Below are 25,207 nucleotides of genomic sequence, written 5' to 3'. Positions count from 1 at the left end.
CGTTTGGATGAGAAGTGCTGGCATTTCTGCTACACCCTCTTGTTATAGCCATTAACAGGGCTGTAAAACTGGACTCTGCCAGAAATCCCAAATGCCGAGTTGTCACACCAGACTCTATAATGACTAATCCAGGATTTTTTTTCTTTGTACTACCTTCATACCACCACTTCATACTCCCTTTAAACTTTGTAATTTTAGCAGCAGAATATTTGTAAACTCCTGTCTGCTACAGAAATTTTTCTCAATAGGAATTAGAATGAAGCACCTGGAAGACATAATTCTTGTGAGAGTGTTAGACTTTTAGTTGGGGATTAATTTACATGCACGTTATCGTTTTGTTTTGTTTTGTTTTTGTTTTTGAGATGGGGTTTTGCTCTGTCTCCCAGGCTGGAGGGCAGTGGTTCAATCATAGCTCACTGCAGGCTTTAACTCCTGGGCTCAGGTGATCCTCCCACCTCAGTCTCCTGTGTTGCTGGGATTATAGGTGTGAGCCACCCAGCCTGGCCATTTTCTCTTTTCTATGTGCTCTCTGCCATATGCTAGACAATAAAGATGGAAGGATAGGCTAAGACTTGAATCAAATGTGTCAGACTCATCAGTAACGAACAAAGAAGTTTGCTGAGAGCCTGCCGGCACCATGCTGGCTGCTGGGGAAGTGATGTCTCTTGGACTGTGCAGCTCCATAGCCTACAACACGGTGCAGTGGTGCAGTCCATGGAAGCTTCATGATTATGTCCAGAATGTTAGAGCACGTCACAAACTGTCAGGCAGTGTTGAGGCCCCACTCGTGTCTGGCAGATGCATAGTGTGCTTGATGAGGTGAAGGTGGCTTAGAGTGCGTCACTGGTGGTCCATCCTCATGCTGCCCACTGGGATGCAGGAGAAGCGCCCTGCAGCAGTTTCCATTCTGAAGTCCTAGGAAGTTGCTTCCATCGCGAGGGCATTATAGGGGAGCAGGAGAAGAAAATGGGGTGTCAAGGCACGGGTGCCCCCGTCACCTCTCCCTACACTCCACTGTCCACAGAGGTCAGGCAATTTCAAGAACCAAACTCACGGAATTAGCTCATTCTAGCCAAAAATAGATGGTCACTGTGCTTTGTGTGCAGCAGGAATATAGAAGGGCACAACACATCAGAAGGAAGCTAGCTCTCCCTGTGGCCAAGTACATATATCAACCTATTGGGAACAAAAGAAAAATACAAATCAGAAGCTCGCGGGTGAGCAGACTGAGGTCAGGAACCGAGGCGGGACCAGGTAGCCTCTGTCCCGCCCAAACAGCCGGAACCCCACTGTCAGGAAGAGGTGCTTCTAGTGAGAATGAAGGGAATCATTGAGATACAACTGAGGCCTGAAAAGTCTGAAACAGTATGCACTCAACCCAGGGCTTTCTCAGGTCAACCTCAGAGCAGTTTAATTTTTGAACTGACTGAGCCCACTTCTCGGGGCCAGGGACAGCCACCCTTCCTCAGCCTGGCGCGTGCACACACGTGTATCTTCTGAGGGCAGATGCATTGCATTTACTCTCTGGTGTGCGTGAGGGAGAAATGGTTTGTAAACTTGAAGTCATAGAAATGTAAAGCTGGAAGGTTGGGGGATGTTGGACGGAGGGTGAAAGGTTTCTGTAGTGCAGGAGGAGTCCACTCTAGAGGTTGTCTACACAGCATGATGACTGCAGTTAATAATTATACATCCTTCACTTCAGATTTGCTAAGAGTAGGTCTTAAATGTTCTCACTACAAAAATAAAAGGATTATGACTTGAGGTGACAGACAGCGAGCTGGGCTATGGCCATTGGTTCATAACGCATACAAGCACAGAACACCACGTGCTGCCAGTGTAGACAGAGTCCATTTATCACTTACACCTCAATAAAGGGAAAAAACCCACAAAGCTAGAAGGGGCTTTGCAGATGATGTGGTCAACCTCCCTCATCACTGGGGTGACCAGCTGTGACCCATCAAGGCCCAGGGGCTGTCCAGGCCACCCAGACGGTGTGGCGCAGGCCGTGCCCCCTGCTGGTGATGGGTGTCATGTTGCCCTCGTGGTGCGTTGGATTCATCTGGGCAGCAGTGCCACGTCTGCAGACCCTGCTCTTCTCCAGGTGTGTCTCGATGCCGTAGAGGAGTACTGACCTCCTGATGCTGATAGACACGTGGAGCATGGGGAGGTGCAGCAGTGGGGCCTCACCCAGGAACAGCCTGGTTCTGGCCTCCTGTACAGCCCTCCCTTGCCCTCCTCCTCCAGCCCTCCCCAGGGTGGTGGATGCAGGCCCCTTGATGCCTTGCAATGCATGACCTGGAGAGCTTTTGTGTTGCCATGTTTTGAAGCATTCATTCCAGCTTGACTCTTCAGTTACTGTGTGAACAAACACTGGCCATCTTCTCAGTGAGATGCTGTTGTGTTTTCCTTTCAGCAAGTGAACAATGGCCTCACCCTCAGTGACCTTCCTCTGCACATGCTGAACAACATCCTCTACCGGTTCTCAGACGGATGGGACATCATCACCTTAGGCCAGGTGACCCCCACGCTGTATATGCTCAGTGAAGACAGACAGCTGTGGAAGAAGCTGTGTCAGTACCATTTTGCTGAAAAGCAGGTGAGTGGGATGCAGCAGTGTCCCCTCAGGCAGGGAGTTTAGTAGACTCTGCCTAGGGGCCATACCCTATAAACTCACCTGAAGAGAAAGAATGGCTGAGTGTTTTCCACTTTGAAAGAACCAGGAACAATCAGAATTTATTGAGATTGCTGTGGTTTCTCTCCTACAGAATGTAAGGTTTATTTTTCCTGTTGAAAAAGAACCATGATTCTAAAATAACCCAAAACTGAACAGCAAAGCATGAGCTGAGTTCTTTTCTCTCCCGTTGATAACGAGGTGCGTAGAGTCCCTGGCTCACTGACTGCCTTTTCTCCTGATTTGATGAATCAGATTCCAGTTCTGCTTTTGACCAAGCTGCACATCTTTGAAAAGTCAAGCGCCCTCTGTGTGCCTCAGTGCTCTCAGCACTTGGTAGATGGCACTCCTGAGTGTCCACAGCGCGCCCCGCCACTGCCTTTTGCCTGCTGCACGTGGGATTGCACGTGGGGCAGCATAAGGTGTGTTCTGCTGTCAGTGCTCGAGGCCTTTCCAGGGTGGTCTGCTCATTCCGCATCCACGATGAGACCTTGTGGTCCCTGTTCCTGGGCCTCTGCAGAAACTGGGGGTTCCCCTCATCACCCCACAGATGTCCAAGGCACCTGCTCTGCCTGGGGCTGGGCGCAGCCAGGGAAGGCAGGTGGCTGGAGGGAGGCGCGTTGTGCCCCTCATGGGGTGGGATTGGAACTGTGGTCAGCACTGTGAAGACCTAGGATGGGACTGGGTGCCTTTCATGAGGGGCACAGTCTACCCTTGGAGTGCAGGGCAATGGACAGGGCCTAGGCAGAGAGCAGGACCCTACCATGGGGAGGGTGCTGTGTGTGTGAGTGGTGGATGGTGAGGAAGCACAGCAGAGGCCAAGCCACATGAAGAATCTTTGTCTGTGTCCTGTGAGCTCAGGGGAGCCAGCAAAGCACATGGAATTGCAGCTTTCAGAAGAGCTTCTGTTCTTGTTTGAGGACTAGGCTGGAGTGGATACAAGAGGATCCATCAGGATCCTGCCTCAGGAAAATAAGAGTTATGGGCAAGGAAGTGCACGAGGGCAACAGGGAAGACATCAGAAGATGACCCTGATGGGATGGGATGGGATGGGATGGGATGGGATGGGATGGGATGGGATGGGATGGGGGCTCCCACAGGAAGGGGCTGGCCTGAACACGGGCCTCATGGAGTGTGTCTGAGAGGCATGTGGAGCGAGGGCCTGGACAGATGCATATGGAGAGGACAGGAGGCAATGGGATCAGCCTGAGCAGGGCGTGAGGGCACCAACCCCAATGCTGAGTGATAGATGAAGTGCCTCAGAACCTGGGGGGAGCTGGACCCTCAAAGCCATGGACAGAGAGATTAATAGGACAAAGAAAAGCCTGTGAGATTTAGCTGAGCAGAGGTTATGGATACCTTGGGGAGAACTGTCTCAAGTGGAGTTGTTCGGGAGAAGCAAAAGAATTCCAATATTAATTTGAGTAGGAGAAATCAGTGGATCGAATTTTAAGTCAGCACTGGGCATGGGGGAGGGGGTGGATAGACTTTTGTGGGGAGGATTTAGATCCTAGGAAAAGAGGTAAATGAAGGTCATCTGGGATGAACCCTCTGCCTCCCAGTTTGCCCTGGGACACTCCCTATCACGTGCAGGCCCGAGCTGTTCCCAAAAGGCGTTAATGAGAGTGCCTGGCAGGTGTTTATACATCCAGACCCTAAACATACTTAAGGATGTCTTTTGGCCATTTCTGTGGTCATTGCCATTCTTAAAAGAGTTGCTTTAAATAAGTTAAACGTCTGTTCTGCACTGATATCCTAGAATAGTTAAGTTGCAATTAGCACCTGCAGGTGCATCTCATTTGTACACATTTTCTTATCTGAATCATAAAAACACAGCATCAGAAAATAATGATCTGTTCTTCAGGCGTCAGTAACTAACATTAAGGCCCTGAAAAAAAAAAAAAGCATATCAGAAATAGCTTTTATGAGAAAGCATAGATAAGGAAGCATCCCCAAAATAAAAACTAGATACCTGAGAAAACCGGACTGGTTCAAGATAGTATGGAAGGAAAAGTCAGCTAAATGCTCTTGACTGGAGCATCTGGTGGGATGTTGCATTTGAGTTCAGAAAAATCACAGATCATTATTTAGGAGAAAAACCATGTGAGGGGATTCTCCCCGTGAACACTGGTATAGCACAGAATTCGTAAGAAGTAGAAATGAGACAACAAATGGTTGTTTTTAGTCTCTGGGAACTAATGTTTTAACAGTGCCTGCCTAGAGGACACAGAAATTAATACTAAATATAAACAGGCTGATAACTACTACTTTTTATTTTGCAAGTAGTCTTCTTTTCAAATTTTATTAGAAACAGGATTTCCTCATTGACTCCATGATAATTTCTAGAGTCCTCAAAAGCCATGACTGAAGTATGAGTATGTTATACAAGTGATTGTTTTTAGCTATGAAAAGTAAAACATGCTCATTGCAGCAACAGCCTTAAAGACTAGTACAGTGTTGTGCAAACAAGTTAAAGGCCCCCACCCCAAGGCATCCCTGTTACTCCTTTAGCCCATGCATTTTATTTCATTTCAGGCTTTCATGTGCACTCAAATATACACATTAATTTATCTAGCTGTGCACTGGTCGTTTTCAAAACTGTAATTGAAGGTCACTCTGTAACACTGATGTTTTTGGTAACACCTTTATTAAGATACCCTCCACTTTATCAGCCATCACTACAGTCAATGTTAGGATACTGACATCTGTATTAGTCCATTCTCCGCTGCCAATAAAAGACATATCCGAGACTGGGTAATTTTAAAGACTCACAGTTTGACATGGCTGGGGAGGCCTCACAATGCTGGTGGAAGGCAAAGGAGGAGCAAAGCTACATCTTACAGGGCAGCAGGCAAGAGAACGTGTGCAGGAGAACTGCCCTTTATAAAACCATCAGGTCTGGTGAGACTTACTATCACAAGAACAGCATGGAAAAGACCTGCCCCCATGGTTCAGTTACCTCCCACCGGCTCCCTCCCACGGCACATGGGAATTATGGGAACTACAGTTCAAGATTTGGCGGGGGACACAGCCAAAACATCAGCATCACCTCAGGAAACAAAACAAAAAAACAAAAAAAACCTCTGCCCTTCAGCTACCATTCCCAGCCCTAAGCAACCCCTGATTGTCTTTCTGTCTCTGTGTTTCCCTTTTCTGGATGTGTAATATAAGAAGAATCTATGGCATTTGTTGTCTTGTGACTGGCTTCTTACCCTTTGCATGATGTCCTTACGACTCCATGTTGTAGAATAAATCAGAGCTTCATTCAAGATTGAATAATATCTTACTCTCTGTATCCACATTTTGTTTATCCATTCATCAGTTGATTGACATTTAGTTTGTTTGATAAAAGTTTGTGGCTTTTACAAATAATGCTGCCTTGAACATGTTCGAGTTTGTGTGTAGATGCATGTTTTCATTTCTCTTGGTTATAAACCTAGGAGTAGAATGACTGAGTCATATGGTGGATTCTGTTTAACTTTTTGAGGAATTGCCAGATTGTTTTGCAAAGTGGCTGCGCCATTTCACATTCCCCCAGCAGTGTGAGGTCTCTCGATTCGCCACCCCTCCCCAGTGCTGCTCATTATTTCACTTTTTGATTAAAGCCATTCTAGTGGGCGTGAAGTGGGTCTCATTCCATTTCCCTGATGACTGGATTCTGAGCATCTTTTCATGAGGTTATCATCCATTTCTGTGACTTCTTTAGATAAATGTCTTTGCAAGTCCTTTGCCCATTTTTTTAAATTGGGTTATTTGTCTTTTTATTATTGAGTTTTAAGTGTTCTTTATGTATTCTAGATATAAGTCCATTATCAAATATGTGTGTAGCTTATTTTAATTTAATATATTATGGACATTATTCTGGATTGGAATATTTAAGTCTGTTTAACAGCTGCTTGGTATTCCATTATACAGGCATAGCATAATTTATTTGATTTGTCACTCATTGATTTAATCCAAGTGAGTTTAATTTCAAATAATTGTTTTATGTACTACACTGCCTTTGAAAAATAATTTCAGATAGAACTGGAGGCCATTATTCTAAGTAAAATAACTTAGGAATGGAAAACCAAATACCTTATGTTCTCACTTATAAGTAGGAGCTAAGCCATGGGTACACAAAGGCATTCAGAGCGGTAGAATACACAGTAGAGACTCAGAAGAGGGAAGGGTAGGAGGGTGAGGGATGAAACACTACCTGGTGGGTCAGTGCTTACTTCAGCACTGTACGGTTCATCCATGTAACCAAAACCCACCTGTACCGCTAAAGCTATTGAAGTTAAAAAAAATTAAAAACTAAAATAAAATGAAAAAGTTTTACACCTAATATTATGCTTTGAAAGTCATCTTATGCTGATTCTGAATGGGGTTTTGTTTGTTTAGTTTTGTAGACATTTGATCCTTTCAGAAAAAGGTCATATTGAATGGAAGTTGATGTACTTTGCACTTCGGAAACATTACCCAGCGAAGGAGCAGTACGGAGACACGCTGCATTTCTGTCGGCACTGCAGCATTCTCTTTTGGAAGGTACTGATTTAAATACACTCTTGGAATTTCAGGATTAAAATTTGGTGAAACTAACCACTTATATTCTAAGTGTAAGACTAGAAAGTAGAAAGTACTGTTACAAGTAAGTTAAGGAGCTATATTTTACCAAATATTGGGGTAGGGGAATAGATGTTCATTCAACTTGGGCTTAAACCAGAAATGCTGCAAACCAAAACGCTTCTCCTTTTTGCAGAAGTTAGCATGTAGGAGGGCATCGCAGGTGGACTGCGGCCACTGGCTTTTCCTGGCAGCAGCTCCAGGTTCCCTGCTGACCCCCAGCCTGAGGTTGAAGGCTGCAGTGTGACCCCTCTGCCCATCTGAGGACAAGTGCACCTTCCTCGTTTCCCCAGACTTAGCCCTCGGCCCTTTATGTCCCCACCATCTGTGCAGGGCCAGGACCAGCTTAGGCTTCATTTCTCAAAGCCATATTCTTAGAGAAAAAGCATCCATAGAGAAGTCCCAGATTTTAAAATCTGCATTTTTCTCATTCATATGATCAGAACTTAACAAGACTATTGTTACTTATCTGCAAGTTTCTTCCCTTCATCCAGTTACTTCCTGTTCTCACCATCCAGACTGTATGTCTGAAAAGAATGTTTTTCACAGTCAGAGATAACTGCTTATTTCTTTTTTTTTTTCTTTTTTATTTTTTGAGATAGGGTCTCGCTCTGTCACCCAGGCTGGAGTGCAGTGGCATCACCACGGCCCACTGCAGCCTCTACCTCCTGCCTCTCGAGTAACTGGGACTACAGGCAGGTGCTACCATGCCCAACTAATTCACTTCTTTTTTTTGTTTTTTTGAAGCAGTGTCTTGCTCTGACACCCACGCAGTTCTGGGTGCAGTGACACAGTTACGGCTCACTTCAGCCCCAACTTCTGGGCTCAAGTGATCCTCCTACCTCAGCCTCCTGAGTAGCTGGGACCACAGGGGTGAGCCACCATGCCCAGCTGATTTTTTTGTTGTTGTTGTCTGTTTTGTTTTTTTTTGTTAGAGACGGGGTTTCACCGTGTTACCCATGGCTGGTCTCAAAACTCCCAAGCTCAAGCAATCTGTCTGCCCCAGCTTTCCAAAGTGCTGGGATTACAGGCATGAGCCATGGCACCCGGCTATTATCCACTTCTTTCTTAACATGTTAATATTATTTCACCCTGGAGTATGTTTCCATGGTCTGCCTTGCATTTGAACATGTTTGATGTTGTGAGATTTCACCATAGGGGAAAAAAAGTGTTGAAACTAGGCAGAAGCTGGTCCTGGAGTGACCCTGCTGAGCTGCCGGCTGCTCTGCGGAGGGAACCCCTGACTGTCCCTGGTCTAGATGAGGCCCTGCCTCTTGCAGGAGTGGGCTGTCTCTGCCTCTTGCCTTCTCTAGGTCTAGGGAGATGAGGCTTTTGCCTGATAGACACCGTAACCTGTTGTGATTTTACCTTTGCTTTACATTTATCTAAATTTGTTATCAGATAGGTCATAAGGCAAGCTCTAGGCTGTTGGAAAGAGACAACTGCTTTTCATTTCAAATTACATTTATTCTAAGTGTGGCTTTAAAAATTAATCCATGATTGAGCAAAGAATGTAAAGATGTGTTTTTCTTGTATTATTTTAATAGTTTTGTTTGGTATGTCAAAGGTAAACAGCATCATACATGAATATGAGATTTTATTTCTGATTTTTAATATTTTGGTATGACTTCTGTCTTTCCTGAAATTAAAAAGATGCAAGTTGTGTTATGTGTTTCTGCAGTAGTACAACTGTCTTGTAGAATATTATCCCTCAAGAGCAGGGAACATCTTGATTCCAGTTTATTCTCAACTTGGTGAGGTCAGCGAATCAGTTCATCAGTAAGATTAGGTTATACAGGAGAGAGCCCTCATTCTATTCTTTTCTCCCCAGTTACATGGCACAAAAAGCACAATATGGGGGTGAGTTGTCTGCAGTAGAAGCCACAGGCAGATGCTTGTGGACTGAAGGAAAGGGGTCAACTGAGTGAAGTCCAGGTTCTCACCCAGCTTTGACACCTGACCCTGGAGGGAACAGGGCCCCCCTTCTGTGTAGTTCCTTCTAGGACTGACACCTGTTCTCTGAAATATTAACACTGAAAACATGTGGCTGTGTCTTCAGTCACAGAGTAAGAGTGGACACAATACTGTAATTTCTAAGTTGAGTTAGTGCTTCTCCTAAGAGTTACTTTTCTTTTTTCTCCTGAGCAGATTGTTTTGTACTATAGAACTATTAAAAGCAACGATATTTTTATGGGGGAAAATACCATTCATAGAAGAGGTAGAAGGCTTTCAGATTTGTATGTGATAGTGTTTTTCTTAGAACAACATTTATGAATATTGGAGCTCTCCCCGTCTGCTAAGCAACTAACAAAGAAAAACACTCCTTTGCTTCTGCATTGTTGGGCCGTACAGATCAATCTCCCTTATCTGAAATGCCTGGGACTTGAAGTGTTTCAGATTTCAGATTTTTTTCATCTGTTTCATTTACACAGAGCTTGAAGATAATTTCATACAATGTTTTAGTAATTTTATGTACTTGTTAATGTGCAGTTTTCCATTGTGGTATCATGTCAGTGCTCAAAAGGTTTGGATTTTGGAACATCTCAGAGTTTTGGATTACAGGTGCTCCATGTGTATGAGAATGTGCTGCCTTAGTTTCCTGAAATATGTAAGTTCTGATTTTCTAAAATTGAGAGATGATGTAGCCTTCCAAAAGAATTTGCTTTGCCATTCTTGTATTTAGTGAACCTTATCATACTTGATCAAGTCACGAAAATTGAGAACAAGCCTCTCCTAGCAAAGAGCTGTCCATCTCTTAGTTCTGGGAGGTTCATGTCTTGTCCTGGAGGCTGTGATGTCCACTTCACTGCAGCTACAGTGAATGGCCCCATCACAGCTTCTCCCACTGAGTATCATTCTACAAGGCAGTCCACGTTTTTAGTTCTGAATCCATGCATGGAAGTATTCAAAAAGAGCCATCCCTCCTCATTTAACCCCTGAAGGTGTCAGGTACTTCTTGCCCTGTCTCCCATCTGCTCCATCAGTGTGGCTAACCGGAGGTGAGTGGCCTGGTAGGCCAAACCCAGATTGGAGTCAGGCAGACCTGGACCTGCCTCCAGGGTCTCCTGAGCTTGCTGCCCTCCTAGGGCCTTGGTTTGATGCCATGAACTATCACACAGAGGAGCTGTGAATGTCCAACAGTCCTGCACCTGGAAACCTGGCACATAGCTGGTACTCAGAAAATGGCACTTAGGGTTAGGGTTACTGCTTGTTTTTTGTTTGTTTAGCATCCCAGGAGTTTGTGTTGACTGAGAAACTCAAGTAATATCAAAGCTAGTAAGAAAATGAGACTGGGTGTTGGTGACTGTAAATTCTTACCTGGCCCTGGGACTTGGTCATGAGCCGACACCACAGTGCATCTGTCTCAGGTCGGCATCTGGTGTTTTATCATTTCCCACAGTACATAAGCCTGGAGCTCTCCAGTCAGCAGTGCTGTGGAGCTGCTTCATCTGCTCCCAAGCTGGTTTCCCATCTGTTCTGGCTCTACTATATTGGAGTTCTTTTTTAACTTTTCTACCTGCCTTAGCCTTTCACGCAGTCTGTAAGTAACTGGGCTGAGTTCAGCTCTGGAGCCAAAGACTGACTTCGATGGCCCTGGGAGGGTACACTGGTGCACCCTGCACTCAGGGTCACTGAGAGGGGTGGCGTTATCTCCTGGCTGTACAAAACCTCAGTTAAAAACTGTAGACTTGTCGGCTGGGTCAGGGAAGCCAGGATGAGCCGTTTGGCATTTTTATGTCCTATTTTTTCTTGGTGTATCAGTTGCCAGAATAGAGGTCTGGACACCTGACATTCACCCCACAGTCCTGTGTGGACATCAGGAGCAAAGTTGGAGCCAGAATCGAAGATGAGGTCTCCCTGGTCTGGTAGTCCTGGTCTTGTGGGGGAACCGCTTCGCTGGTGCAGCCTGAACCAGCGGGGGAGGACAGCACAGGAGGGCAGCAGCTGAGGCTTGGGTTTGTGTTGGAAAGTGACACCCACTGGTCTGAAGAAACAAGTGTCAGAGGTGGGGGCTGGCTTAAAGTGTGGAATTGACTTAATGTGCCTTATTTAGCACAGAGCAGACCCTTTGGACATTAAATAACAGAACTTTCCCCAAAAAAACTTATAAAATTTTAATATAAACTGCACATGGAAATAGCATCTCTTTTTCAGTGAATAATTTTGAAGGTTATTTAGCACGGCAGCCTCATTAGTTGCCAATTTGAAAGACTTAAAGGTAAAGATATGTTGTCTTAAGACTGTCTTCAAGTAGTTTGGGAATTTGGGTTATCTGATGATGCCTTGTTTGCTTGCTTTAAATAACTTTGTACTGTCCAAATTTAGTTACCTGATGTTTTTAGTTATTTTCGTTAATAATATGAATCAAACCTGAATGCTTACAGTCTGGCTCTTTCTAATCTTTTCCTTTTTTTCCCTCCCTTCACTGCATTCCTTCCTGATTCTTTCTTCATGATCTCAAAGGACTACCACCTTGCTTTACTATTCAAGGTACTTCCCTGTCTTGCCACACATCCCGTGTTCAGGATGAAAACGTTGCATTGTGCTGCATCTCGTGCACGTCATCCTGGTCACTGCCCAGCTCAATTCCAGCTCTCGCTGACTTGAGCTTTCTCAGGACCCTGAGCAGGGCTGAGTGGCCACTTTGATCACCTCAGCAAGGACGAGAGTGTTCATGAAATATTTCGCAGAACAACACCTGAGTGCTGAGGGAGGATGCTAGACGTGCCCATAAACACTTCACCACACAGCACCTGGATTGGCAGCACTGCCAGGGCATGCCATGGAGAGACCCAGCACTGACCCCAAGGCCTCTGGTCCCGTCTACCTACGTTCCTCCTAAGATTCTGCCAGCCTTCATCCACAAAATTAATTTTTCTTTTGTCGCTTCTCATATTAAATAAAATTCTGGATCCTTAGGTATGTGAGCATGGCCGGCTCCCTTGGAGCAAGCAGGAGCCTCAGGGGCTGAGGCCATGTGTCCCCACGCTCCTGTCCTGTGCAGGGAGCCCAGGCTGATTGAGGGATGAATGGTGGGTGGAGGGAACCCTGTGCGCCAAAGTGCACCAGGAACAGGACAGGACAAAGGAATGGCTGGGACCAGAGGACAGAAAGTCCCCAGTGGTTTCTTCTGTGGCCTTGTAGATTCCCGGGCAATGCAGGGTGGTGTCAACAGCTGGCTCCTCTGACTCAATACCAGATTCGGCACTGGAGGGCTAACCTGGGGCCACCGTCTCCTGCCCTACCTGAGCAGGAGTTCCATGGAAAACCTCTGCGTAGAATCGGCTGCGGCTGCCCTTGTGTTGATCATTCTCATCCAAGTTCTCTCTCATGTACCTCTGAGGTGGGGCCCAGGGTCCATGTCAACAAGCAGCTGACGACCCCCCAACCACCATCACTAGAGTGTGGCTGGTGGTGGGCCCCCTCCTAACCATCTCCCACCTCCCCACAGGACTCAGGACACCCCTGCACGGCGGCCGACCCCGACAGCTGCTTCACGCCTGTGTCTCCGCAGCACTTCATCGACCTTTTCAAGTTTTAAGAGTTGCCCCTGCCATCCCTGTTGGAGATTGTGCATCATGCTGTCTGTGCAGGGCTCATAGTGAGTGTTCTGTGAGGTGGGGGGAGGCTCCTGGGAGGCCCCTGCTTCCAGAAAGCTTGGGAAGAACTGCCCTTCTGCACAGGGGGAGTGCATGGTTGCATTTTCATCATTGAAGGTCAGAGGCCAAGGAAATCGTTTCTACTTTAAACTGTTCTTCTAAGCATATTAAAATGTGAAATTTTGCATATTATATATATATAGTTCAAAAATGTTTCAGGTGGTCAGCTCCACATTCTTTGTTAACCTGACACTAACAGCCAATAATATGCTTCTTAACTGTCAAATTACAGTTTCCCAATTTTATACTAATTGGGGGTGGGTGACAAAACAGTTGATCCTTGTAAATACATTGTACAGAATATTTATTTTTTCTCAAAATGCATTTTAACTACTACATTGGCTGTGCCCAGATGAGTCCTCTTTGAATAGAAAGTGAACCCAGGGCAATGATAGCCATTCTTGTCTTAGGGCTTATGGATCGGGGTATGAATTGTGCACACACAGCCCAACAACGGGCAGTGGTCTCTGTGGTCCTAAGGCATCCAGCACAGGTTCTGGCAAGGGTACCCCTGCTCGGGGTGTGGGCTGGTCTGTGCATAATCCCGGACTGTGATGGCAACAGCCCAGTGCAGTCTGAACTTCAGTTGTGTTGAAACTACTTTAATAGACAAAGTAATAAATGATGTTTATCTATTGATACAAACCATCAGTTTTGCATCCTACTGAGAAATGTTGTTAGTGATTTTGATATTTAAATCCTTAAAAGATTGTTTTGTTTTTAAAATAACGCATGTCCATTTTAGAAAATTAGAAAATCAGTCCCACCACCCAAAGATTATTGTGCATGCTGAAAAGAATATGAAAAATCCCCTCAGCAGGCATAGGATAGAAATGCATTGTTGTATATTTCCATTTTCGAATAGGGTCAAGGAACCCAAGCAAATCATTTCTACTTTTTTTTTCCTCTAAGCATAATAAAATTATACTTTTATAGCTTTTATAAATAGGACTAAAAAAAGATTCTGGATTTTTCAGCCCCACTTCTGTGAACTGACACAAATGGCCAAGAATGCATTTATTTGTCAAATTATAGTTTCTCCTGAGGCGATGCAAATACCTGGGGCCTCCATGAATATATGTTAGTTTTTCATAAAACCATAAATGTCCTGTATCCCACTGTTATTTCACAACCCCTCCACCCCACCTTTTTTAGAAACAGAACCATATCTTAAATGTTATTTGGAAACTTGGTTTTTATTAGCTCCGTAGAATCACCCAGATGGAACAGGCTTTATCATCACAGCATCCTGGGGTTCCCGAGTGTCTCGCTGTTAGCATCAATAACTGTGATTAGCATCATCACACATAACAATGTGGCCGTCTCCTTACAATAAACCAGTAGTCAACATCATGAGTCAAACATCATGAGTCAAACATATTTTAAGGCTTTTAAATATATTTCTAGATTGTTTATGAAAAAAATTTTTTTGGAGTTTTTGAGACAGGGTCTTGCTCTGTCATCCAGGCTGGAGTGCAGTGGTATGATCTCGGCTCACTGCAACCTCTGTCCCCCAGGCTCAAGTGATCCTCCCACCTCAGCCTCCCAAGTAGTCAGGACCACAGACATGTACCACCATGCTCTGCTGTTTTTTTGTATTTTTAGTAGAGATGGGGTTTCACCATGTTGCCCAGGCTGGTATCAAACTCCTGAGCTCAAGCAATCCACCTGCCTCAGCTTCCCAAAGTACCGGGATTACAGGCATGAGCCACCGCATCCAGCTGAAAAAAGAAATTGTTTTAATCTAGGAAAGGGAGTAAGTACGTGGAGTTTCCATTATCCCTGAAGCACAGGTATTTCTTTTTCTGTTGGTGCTGTTTTAATAAGTGAAGAATTTGATGTATGATAAATTGTGAGCTTCATTGTGAGCTTCAATATTTCCATATATTTATTGTCCATTTGCTTTTCTTGTTTTTGGTAAATTACTTACCAAAAAGTAATGTGTTACTTAATGTGTTATTTGCCTGTTTTTTGTCGGTGGGGGGGATGTTAGTCTTTTTTCATATTAGTTTCTTCTTAGAAGGAAACTATCCTTTTGAAGTTGTGGTTCTTTCCCCTAATTTGTCATATACTATTACTGTCATTTAATTGTTAGACATTGTAACAGTTCTCAGCTGTGCTATCGAATCACAGATACGTGCATTTAACTTGTATAAATTGCACAGTACTTGCCTGGAAAACAACCATATTAATAGTGTAGGATTCCAGCTGTTCTGCTGGGCTGGCATATTTCCACAGGCCATGGACACAGCTAGCCGCACTGCCAGTGCATGAGTCACAGCCTTCTGCAGGTGCGTTCGAGGAACAAGTTGTGGGAGCTGGGCAGGTAAGCAGGGATGGTTTACATTGCTGGGGAGAGATTGAAAGGTTAATGGAGGGTATAAAGACAGAATAAAGACAATTTTGAGGCACTTGCAGAAGATCAGACAACACCAAACAGAGATGAGAAGAGGAATCATAAATCTCCACATTGGAATGGTATTTTTGAATACAGTTTCTCTCACGGGGCCTTCCAAAAGTAGAGATGCCACTCCTGTGAGATTAAATTACATTCTGATGCCTTCATTGCAATGAAGTCGATAATTTAGGACACCAAGAGTCTAAAACCAGGCAGTAAGTTTCACTCACCCATCGTTCCTGCAAAAGGCAATGCCAGACACTCTCAAGATAGAATCTCCAGTCATTCTCGGACCTGTTCCCAGTCTGCGCTGCTCACTCAGGGCTGGTGTCTGTTGATACCCAGTTACAACTTCCTTTTGCCTATTTTGAGAGTCAGAAAGTCACATTCCTCACCTAATTTATGAATACACACAAATTGGAAAGGCATGCAGTAGCCTCTCAGGAGCAGACCAAGTTGTAGCTGTCATGGTTTACTGCGTGATGTACAGGATCTCTGTATGCACTGTGTGTGTGTCCTGTACAGGGCTGTACACAGCAAACTGTGTCTACTTTATGAAAAAAAATTAATGATCTGTGAACAATTTTTGCCTTAAATGCTGCTTTTAGAACCAAACTGTCATATAAGATTTATCAGTTCTGTTAATACCTTTGTAGATTCCTGATGCTATGTACATAATCATGTCATCTGTGAATAGACAGTTTCACTTCCTCCTTTCAGCCTAGATGTCCTTTATTCTTCTTTCTTGCCCCACTTCGCTGGTTGGAATCTCTAGTACAATACTGAATAGCAGTGCAAGGGTAAACATCCTTGTCTTGTTCCTCATCTTAGGGGAAAGCTTTCAGTCTCACCATTAACTATGATGTTAACCCTGGGTTTTCCATAGATGCCCTCTATCAGGTTGGGGAAGTTCCCTTCTATTCCTAGTTTGTTTTTATCATGAAAGGGTGTGATGGATTTTGTCAAATGCTTTTTCTGCATCTCTTGAGAAGATAATGTGGTTTTTAGCCTTCATAAGATCAATGTGCTGTTTATTACATTGACTGATTTCTGTATCTTAAACCAACCTTGCATTCTTGGGCCAAAGCCCAAGAGTCATGGTTTATGATACCGTTTATACATAGCTGTTGGATTTGGTGTGTTGGAACAGCCAGCCCTCTGTATCCACAGGGGATGGGTTCCAAGACCCCCCCACCCCACCTGCCACCCACCACCTTGTGATCTCTTGGGTTTTGGTGTCTATCTCATAGGATAAGCTTAGAAAGTGTTCCCTCTTCCGTGTTTTGGAAGTGTTTGTGGTGGTTTCTTGTTAACTCTTCTTTAAATGTTGGAGAGAACTCCACATAAGATTTGAAGTCACTGAGAAGCTTCAATTTATCTCCCCTTTTGGAAATTCATTTGTCTTATTATCCTTTAAGAGGATAAGACCATTTTCTCTAGCAATGCCTTGTAATGGTTTTTCTTTTCATTGCGAAGGCCTAACCTAGTAGATAAATGGACTATGAAACCTAGTCTGTTCTGCTTATCTTCAGAATTATCAAAAGGAAAGGGTGCTGCCCTCTGAAAAAAGTCAGAAGTGAGCTTGGCTTATGAAACTTGACTTTTTAATCTCCCTCTCTTCATTATGATGTGTGCACGTGATGGACACCACTCACCTCCCTTTAGTCCCTATCTAGTGCAATATCGAATGCTACCCAGTGACAAAGCCAAGGGATTAGCAACAGGTAGGAGGAAAAATAAGGACCTGCATACATGACTAACCAGCACCAGCCATTGGGGCCTTCTGATGGCTGACACCAGCATCCACCCTGCTCTCAACCTCCCTGCACCCATGTCTATCTCAACAGAATTGCTGCTTTTGTCTTCACTTAAGCCCCCCTCCTTGTCCCTACCTGTTGTTTCTGCATAGAGGAAGCAGACTCTCAACTTTGGAAAGCAGTGTCCCCCCACATCCCATGGGCTCAATGCCACTGAGCTGGTAGGAGCTGCTCAGGTGTAGCCTCTGCCTCCAGAATTCCAGCAGGAACTGCATCACTGTGTGCCTAACAAGCCCTGGCTCACAGCGTGAGACAGTGTGTTCTAGGTGGTAACGTGGCACCTACACACGCACCCCCAGCAGTCCTCTCTAAACTCAGGCAGTGCATGGCTGCTGCCATTCCCACCCTCAGCATCTGTGAGATGAAGGAGTCGCTCCCCAGGGCATCTGCCCCAATACAGGCCACGTGGATCTGCCATTGCTTTTCACGCAAATGCCTAGGAGAGGCTGTTAACCCTCCTAGTTGTTCTTTTTGTACTTGGTCCTCTCCCTTCCAATCCTCACTGGCTCAAGTCCACAGAGTGACAAAGAACAGAGATGCCCAGAGCACGAGCTGGAGGGACAAGCAGGAGAAGGCACTGCTGGTGCCACAGGGGTCTTGGACCGTAACCAGGGTTCACTGAGGATAGGGTTCCTTTGAAATGCTCTTTTTCTTCCTGTTTAAGTAAGGGAGAGCAAAAAAAATGAGGGCATCTGTGTCAAATAGGGGAGACACCTCAACTGTCTCGTTTTTGTGTGGAAATTTCATTTTTATTTGATAATCATTTGAGAAAGTTGCACAGATGAAGGCAAGTTGGCTTTTATTATCTACCTATGTAGTCAATTCTAATGTCATTTAAAAGAATTTGATGTGTTAAAATACACATGAAATTTACCATCTTATCCATTTTAAGTACGCAATTTAGTAGCATTAAATACATTCATACCGTGCAGCCTTCTCTACCATGTATCCACAAGTTCAAGTTTACAAGATGAACTTCTGTCATCTTGTAAAACTGAAGCTCTGTATCCATTAAGCACCAACTCCCTATTCCCCATCCACCAGCCCCTGACAGCCTCTGTTCTACTTTGTCTCTTTGAATTTGACTACTGTAAGGACCTCGTATGAGTGGAATCAGAAGAGATTTGTCCTTTTGTGACTGTCTTATTTCACTTAGCATAATGTCCTCAAGGTTCATCCAAGTTATGGCATGTGTCGTGATTTCTTTTTAAGGCTGATACTCTGTCCTATGGGTAGACCACATTTTGTTTGTGCACTCATCTGTTGATGGACACTTAAGTTGCTTCCACCTTTTAGCTATTGTGAATACTGCTGCTGTAAACATGGGTGTGCAAATATCTGAGCCTCTGCTTTCAATCATATGGCAATTCTGTGTTTAATTTCTTAAACTGCCATAACTGATTTCCATGGTGGCTGCACCATTTTACATTCCTACTGAAGGGTCCAGTTTCACCATATCCTTGCCAACACCTATTCTTAATCATTGTCATTCTAATGAGTGTGAAGTGGTATCCTGCTGTGATTTTGATTTGCATTTCCCTAATGACTAGTGGTGCTGAGTATCTTTTTGTTTGTTGGCCTATGTCTTCTTTGGAGAAATGTCTATTTGGGCTCTTTGTCCTTTTTTCAATCAGGTGTGCATTTTTGTTAAGTTGTAAGAAGTCTTTATATGTTCTGGGTATTCACCCTTTTCAAATATATCATTTGCAAATACTTTCTCCCATTCCGTGGATTGCCTTTCACTCTGTTTTCTTCTTTGATGCACGTAAGTTGTTTCTTTCTTTTAGTTATCTGTGTCTCTGGTGTCATATCTAAGAAATCACTGCCAAATCTAATGTTGTTAAAATTTTCCCTTATGTTTCTCCTAAATGTTTTAGTTTTAGCTCTTAGTTAAGGCCTTTTGTCCCTTTTAATTTTTATATGTGGTGTGAGGTAGATCTAGCTTCATGTGAATGTCCACTTGTTTAGCACCATTTGTTGAAAAGACTGTCCCTTCTCCCTTGAATGGTCTTGGCACCATCAAAAATCATTTGACCCATATGTGCAAGGGTTTATTTAGGGATTTGCTATTCTATTCCATTGGTCTATATGACTCTTTGTTTCACTACAACACCATTTTGATTATTGTAGCTTTGTCATAAGTTATGAAATAAGGAAGTGAGAGACCTCCTACTTTGTTCCCTTTCAAGATGATTTTGGCTGTGTGAGGTCTCTTGAGATTCCATATGAATTTCAGGATGGGAAAAAAAAAAGCCATTGGGATATTTTGATAGAGATTACATGAAATCTGTAGATTGCTTTAGACTATGGACATTAATATTAAGGCTTCCAAACCATAAACACGGAATTGCTTTCTATTTATTTGTGTTGACCTTTCTTTCAGCAATGTTTTATGGTTTTCAGTGTACAAGTCTTTTACCTCAAGTTTATTCCTAAATATTTCAGTTTTTTGTTACAATTATAAATGGAATTTTCTTAAATTTCCTTTTGAGGTTGCTTGTTATTGTATAGAAATATCATAGATTTGTTGTGTTGATTTTGTAAACTGCAATGTTACTGAAATTGTCTATACAAAGACACTAGGATTTTCTACATATAAGATCATGTCATCTGCAAACAGAGATAATTTTGCTGCTGCTTTTCCAGTCTGGATGCCTTTTATTTCTTTTTCTTGCCTAATTGCTCTAAGACTCCAGTACTGTGTTAAATAGAAGTGGTGAGACAGGGTATTTCTGTCTTGTTCTTGATCTTCAAGTAAATGCTTTCAGTCTTATTGAATATGATGTTTACAGTGGGATTTTCATATGGCCTCTATTTGAGGTTGTTTCCTTCTATTCCCAGTTATTGAGAGTTTTTATCATGAAAGGGCATGACATTGTCTCAAATGCTTTTTCTGCATCAGTTGATATCACATTTTTTTCCCTTCATTCTGTTAATGTAATATGTATTACATTTATTGACTTGAGCATGTTGAAACATCTTTGCATACCAGCTATAAATCTCACTTGGCCATGATGTGTAATCCTTTCAATGTCCCCCTGAATTGTGTTGGCCATATTTTGTTGAATACTGATAAAAAAAAACAATCTTGGTCAGGAATACTGATGTGTTCTTTTCTTGTAGTGTCTTTGTCTTTGTTTGGTTTTGGTATCAGAATAATGCTGCCCTCATAGGATACATTTGGAAGTGTCCTTTCCTCTTCAGTTTTTTGGAAGAGTCTGAGAATTGATTTAATTCTTCAGATGTTTGGTAGAATTTCCATATAGCCCTGCGCTTTTCTTTGTTGGGAGGCTTTTCATTACTAATTCATTCTCTTGACTAGCACAGGTCTGTTTAGATTTTCCATTTCTTCATGATTCAGTCTTGATACACTGCTGTGTGTTTCCAAGAATTTGTCCAGTTCATCTAGGTTATCCAATTCATTGATATATAATTGCTCATAGTACTCAGTTGTAATGTCCCCTCCTTCTGGTTTTTAGTTGTTTTTCTTAGTCACTCTTAGCCAGAAGTCAGTTTTGGTTATCAGCAAACTCTTGGTTTCATTTATTTTCCTCTGTTACTTTTCTGTTCTCTATTTTTGTCTCTGCTCTAATCTTTATTATTTCCTCCATCCTGCTGGCTTTGGGTTGATTGCTCTTCTTTTTCTAGTTCTTTCAGATGTATATTTAGTGTTGACTTGAGATCTTAATTTTTTTAATATTTGTATTTACAGTTATAAATTTCCTTTCTACCACTGCTTTCACTGTGCCTGTTTTTTGTATGTTATGTTAAAATTTTCATTTATCTCAAGATATTTTCCAATTTCCCTTGTGATTTCCCCCATTAATCCGCTGGTTGAGAGTGTTGTTTAATTTTCACAAAATTGTGTACTTTACAGTTTTTCATCTAGTTACTGATTTCTAGTTTTATCCCACTGTGGCCAGAAAAGGTATTTTATTTCTTCAGTCTTTTGAAATTTCTTGACTTGTTTTGTGGTCTAACATACTGTCTATCCTAGAGAAAGGTCCATTTGCACTTGAGAAAAATGTGTGTACTGCTGTTGTGTCTGTTAGGTCCAGTTGCTATGATGCTGTTCAAGTTCTGTCTTGCGACTGATCCTCTGTCTGGTTGTCCTATCCATTACTGAAAGTGGGCTGTTACCTACTCTTACCATGGAACTATCCATTTCTTCCTTTGATTCTGTCAATGTTTGTTTCATATACTTTGGGGCTCTGATGTTTGGTGCATATATATTACATCTTCTTGGTGAATTTTCAGACTTTTTAAATTTCAACAACATGAACATGAAATTATAGGATGTCTGGAACTTCCTTTGAATCCATAGGACTGGGAGTAACTATAGACGAAACAAGGCTGGCCAGTAATTTGAGGCTGCAAGGATAGGTACACATTGGGGTGTAAAGCAGGGCTCAACACTTTCTCGGTAACGGAGCAGATGGTAAATATTGTTGGCTTTTCTAGCCATGTGGCTCTCTTGCCACTTTGCGGTAGCGGCATGAAGCAGCCACGCCACGCACCAGTACATGTGGCTATGTTCCAGTCAAACTTTTTGGACAATAAAATCTGAATCTCACATACTTTTCTTATGTCATTACATATTACCCTTTTACCTCTTTTCACTGTTTAAAAATGTAAAAATCGTTCTTAACATTTGGGCTGTGCAAAAACAGGGGGTGGACCCAATTTTGGCCTGTATTTCGCTTGCCAACCCAATTTATACTTTTGTATCTATTTGACATTTTCCATTAAAAGTTATATAACATTACTTTTTTATACCTGTCACTTTTTATTGTAAAAATAATGTATTTTCATTGTAGAAAGCTTTTTTAAAAAGCCAAAATACACACATAAAAATGTTACCCATGAATTATGAGAATTACTTCAAGGTAATTATTCTTATTTTGAAATAGCTTTCCAATATTTTATATTGCTTTTTGAAGATGCATAACATGATCCCAAATAAACAGTTAACTAAACACCACCCTCCTCACCCCTCCTGCCCAGAAACCTACCCATCTGGAGCTGCGTCTCCCAGGAAAGGAGGCTCCAGAGGAAACTGCCTTCTTGCACTTCTCTACCCTGGATTCCCAAGGGAAAGACGTGCGTCTTCATGCTGAGCTTTGAAGATTCTTACAGAATAAAAATTCTCACCATATCCTTGTCTTAAATAGCACCAGTTTTAAAGTCTCCAGGGAGAAGAGATTTCTAAAACTCTAGTTTCCAAAGAATGAAAAAAAAATCACTTCTCAAAACTCAAAAGGTATTTCGTCACCCCTACACCATCCAGATTTGTTCAGCTTTCTTGAAAATAAATTATCTTAATTTTAAAAAATATTTTCCTAAAACTCTATAATGCCAAAGGGATCAATATCATCACTTGTTGTAAAAGCTAAAACTCTACCCCTTTATCAGTAAGTGAAAACACCTGCAACTCTGAAAAACCATGCTGAGACATTAATTTCTGAATACTTCAATGGGGCCCAGTTGCAGTCCCTCACACCTGTAATCCCAGCGCTTGGGGAGGCTGAGGCCAGAGATTGCTTGAGCCCAGGAGTTCAAGACCAGCCTAGGTAATATAGCAAGACCTCGTCTCTCCAAAAAAAAAAAAAAAGCCAGGCATGGTGGCACAACATAGTCCCAGCTCCTTAGGAGGCAGAGGTGGAGGCTGCACTCAGCTGTGATTGTGCCACTGCACTCCTGCCTGGGCAACAGTGTGAGACCCTGTCTCAAAAAATACAAAAATATTTAAGTGTATCCACGCAAACTGATAGCCACCGAGGGGGTGGGGGGTGGTCACTGTTTATTACTGATAGACACACTTGAAACAGATGAAACTGCTCACTGCTCACTGGTAAGGGAACAGTTGGTCACCAAAAGACAAAGATGCCAGCATGTTGATAATAACCTTCAAACATAATCAGAAACCTAGTGGATGGAGATTTGCCAAGAAACAGCAGGTCTTGGAGATACAATAACCAAACTCCAGAGAATGGAATACCTCATGAAGGTGACAAGCCCTTCAGTGGTGATGAAGCCAGTCTCTGAGTCAGAGAAAGGCGCAAAGGAAAGCATCATGTTCCCAAGGCACACATGCCAGGAGAAAACAAGCCCACCAGCAGGAGGCCTGCCTTTAACGCTCACCTGCTGGTGTGAGGAGACGAGGCCGCAGCCGCATCAACCCTGGCTCTCCTATGTAACATTCACTCGGGACTGCCCATGCCCCTCCTACGGGCTCAGCACCATTCATGCTCCTTATCTGTTAACCCCTTCCCCAAAACCCTGCTCTTCCAGCAGACGGCGCACACTGCCACACGTGGCTGAAAGGATAGCCACGTGTGGGGAAAGCCGGAGGTGCAGTCACTCCCCAATGACTATGTTTTCCCTCTAAAAAGTTAAGTGTCACATTTCAAAACACCAGCTTATTTAGTAAACCGGTTTTTCTGTACATAACCCAGACAGGCACCTCTTTGGGGCCCCCATGTCTACACAGAGTTGGGCACTGCCCTGGACTCTGATCTACCTGATGGACAGCTGGTGCAACTTAATCAGCTGTCAGCCTTAAATGAGGCTCAGAAAATACAGGGAAGTGTCGAGTGCATTCGAGCACACAGCTTGAGGACGGCCACCTGGGGGATGGGCCCCACACCAACAGGGTCAGCGTTCCACAGTGGGAAAGTTAAGGCTTCGCTCCCAGGCAGGAGCTGAGATGTCCGAGTCATGCTGTTCTCCACAGACCAGTGTGTGCGCTATGGAGACTTGCCCCATTACAGATGGTGCCACTCCACCAAGTGAGGAGCAGTGATCTCAGGGGCCTCATCTCTGGTGCATTTGGTCGTTTACAGGGAAAGAAAGGCAGAGGTTGCAGCTGCATGCGTCATGGCTCCAGCTGCATAGCTGCATTCCTTCCAATACTCAAAACAGTTTTCTGAGTGCTTTTTAAATTGTAGTTTCAGGGGGCACATGTGCCGCTTTGCTGCATGAATATGTTGCATGGTGTGGGGTTTGGGTTACTTTTGAACTCATCACCCAGACAGCGAACGTAGTGCTCAGCTTTTCAACCCTTGTCCCCCTTCCTCCTTCCCTCTTCCCTTTTGGAGACTCCAAAGTTCCAATGGCATTAAGTTTGAATTAAGTTTGACTTACTCAGTTTCACATAGCTTTATAACCAAAGGCCACACAATCATGTTACCTCTTAGGAAAGCAAGGGGCTCTGTAGCGTCTTGGCTGTTGTGTGAGCGATGTCCACTAATGCAGCCTTCATTCCAAGTTCTCCTCTCCTTCCTGCTCCATTCAGGATCTATCAAGGGGAAGGTGATGGGCTGTGACATGAGTCACACTCACAGGATGCCTGTAGCGTGGAAACAGAACAGTGTCTTCTGATCTCAAGGTGGTTAGCATGTTTCTAATTCCCATGGAAATTGGTTTGCTAGTGCCTACCACAAAGCTGCTTACATTTGCGGGGCGGGGGGGGGAGGATCAAATGATCTCACCTGCATTTTCACTGCTGTGACCTTTTTTCTGGATCTGAGAGGGAGGACAGCAGGTACCTGTCCCACGTCGTGGGCCACATCCCTGGCTCTCTGCTTGCAGAAGAGGTACCAGGATACAGCCCTCGAGAAGCATAGAGAGGGCACAACTGAGAGACGCTTAAGGAATAAAAGGAGTCAGGTTAAAGATCCAGTTGTTACCACCTGAGCCTAATGTTACCACCAATGGTGGATGTCAGACACCATGTGACCCTGCGGTGCACAGGGCCCAAGAGCTACCCTGAAAGAAAGCAGCAGCTGGGATTAACCCAGCCTTTAGATCCAACTTCTTGTTTGTAGGAAGTGCTAAGGATGGAGGAGTGAGTTAAACACCTCAAACAACAGTGTGTTCAGGAAAAGCTGGGAGGGAAGGGACACAGGGAGCTCCTGATTCCAACATGAGAAGATTTCAGAGACAGAACCACCATATATGATGCATGATCATGGTTTTGGGGGAAAAACAGGTAAAAGGTATTTTCCAATTTTCCAGACAATTGGGCGCGCGCGCGCACACACACACACACACACAA

The 25,207-nt window shown here is 43.6% G+C and overlaps 1 protein-coding gene across 3 annotated transcripts in view; it reads left to right on the top strand.

Annotated features, from left to right (window-relative positions):
• Positions 1 to 13,876, top strand: part of FBXO25 (F-box protein 25) — a 60,900-nt gene extending 47,024 nt beyond the window's left edge. For 2 of the 3 annotated variants that reach the window (XM_011968605.1, XM_011968604.1), the window contains 3 exons: positions 2,414 to 2,596; positions 7,055 to 7,198; positions 12,729 to 13,062. In XM_011968605.1, the coding sequence (XP_011823995.1) occupies positions 2,414 to 2,596; positions 7,055 to 7,198; positions 12,729 to 12,818 (417 nt within the window). In that variant the 3' untranslated portion in view covers positions 12,819 to 13,062. Of the gene's footprint in view, positions 1 to 2,413; positions 2,597 to 7,054; positions 7,199 to 11,740; positions 11,768 to 12,728 lie in introns of all 3 variants that reach the window. The other variant, XM_011968603.1, reaches the window with a different exon arrangement.
• The last annotated feature ends 11,331 nt before the right edge of the window (positions 13,877 to 25,207 follow it).

Source organism: Mandrillus leucophaeus, unplaced genomic scaffold (genome assembly GCF_000951045.1).
Source record: "Mandrillus leucophaeus isolate KB7577 unplaced genomic scaffold, Mleu.le_1.0 Scaffold85, whole genome shotgun sequence".
Lineage (NCBI taxonomy): Eukaryota > Metazoa > Chordata > Mammalia > Primates > Cercopithecidae > Mandrillus > Mandrillus leucophaeus.
This window is presented reverse-complemented; position numbering and strand designations above follow the sequence as displayed.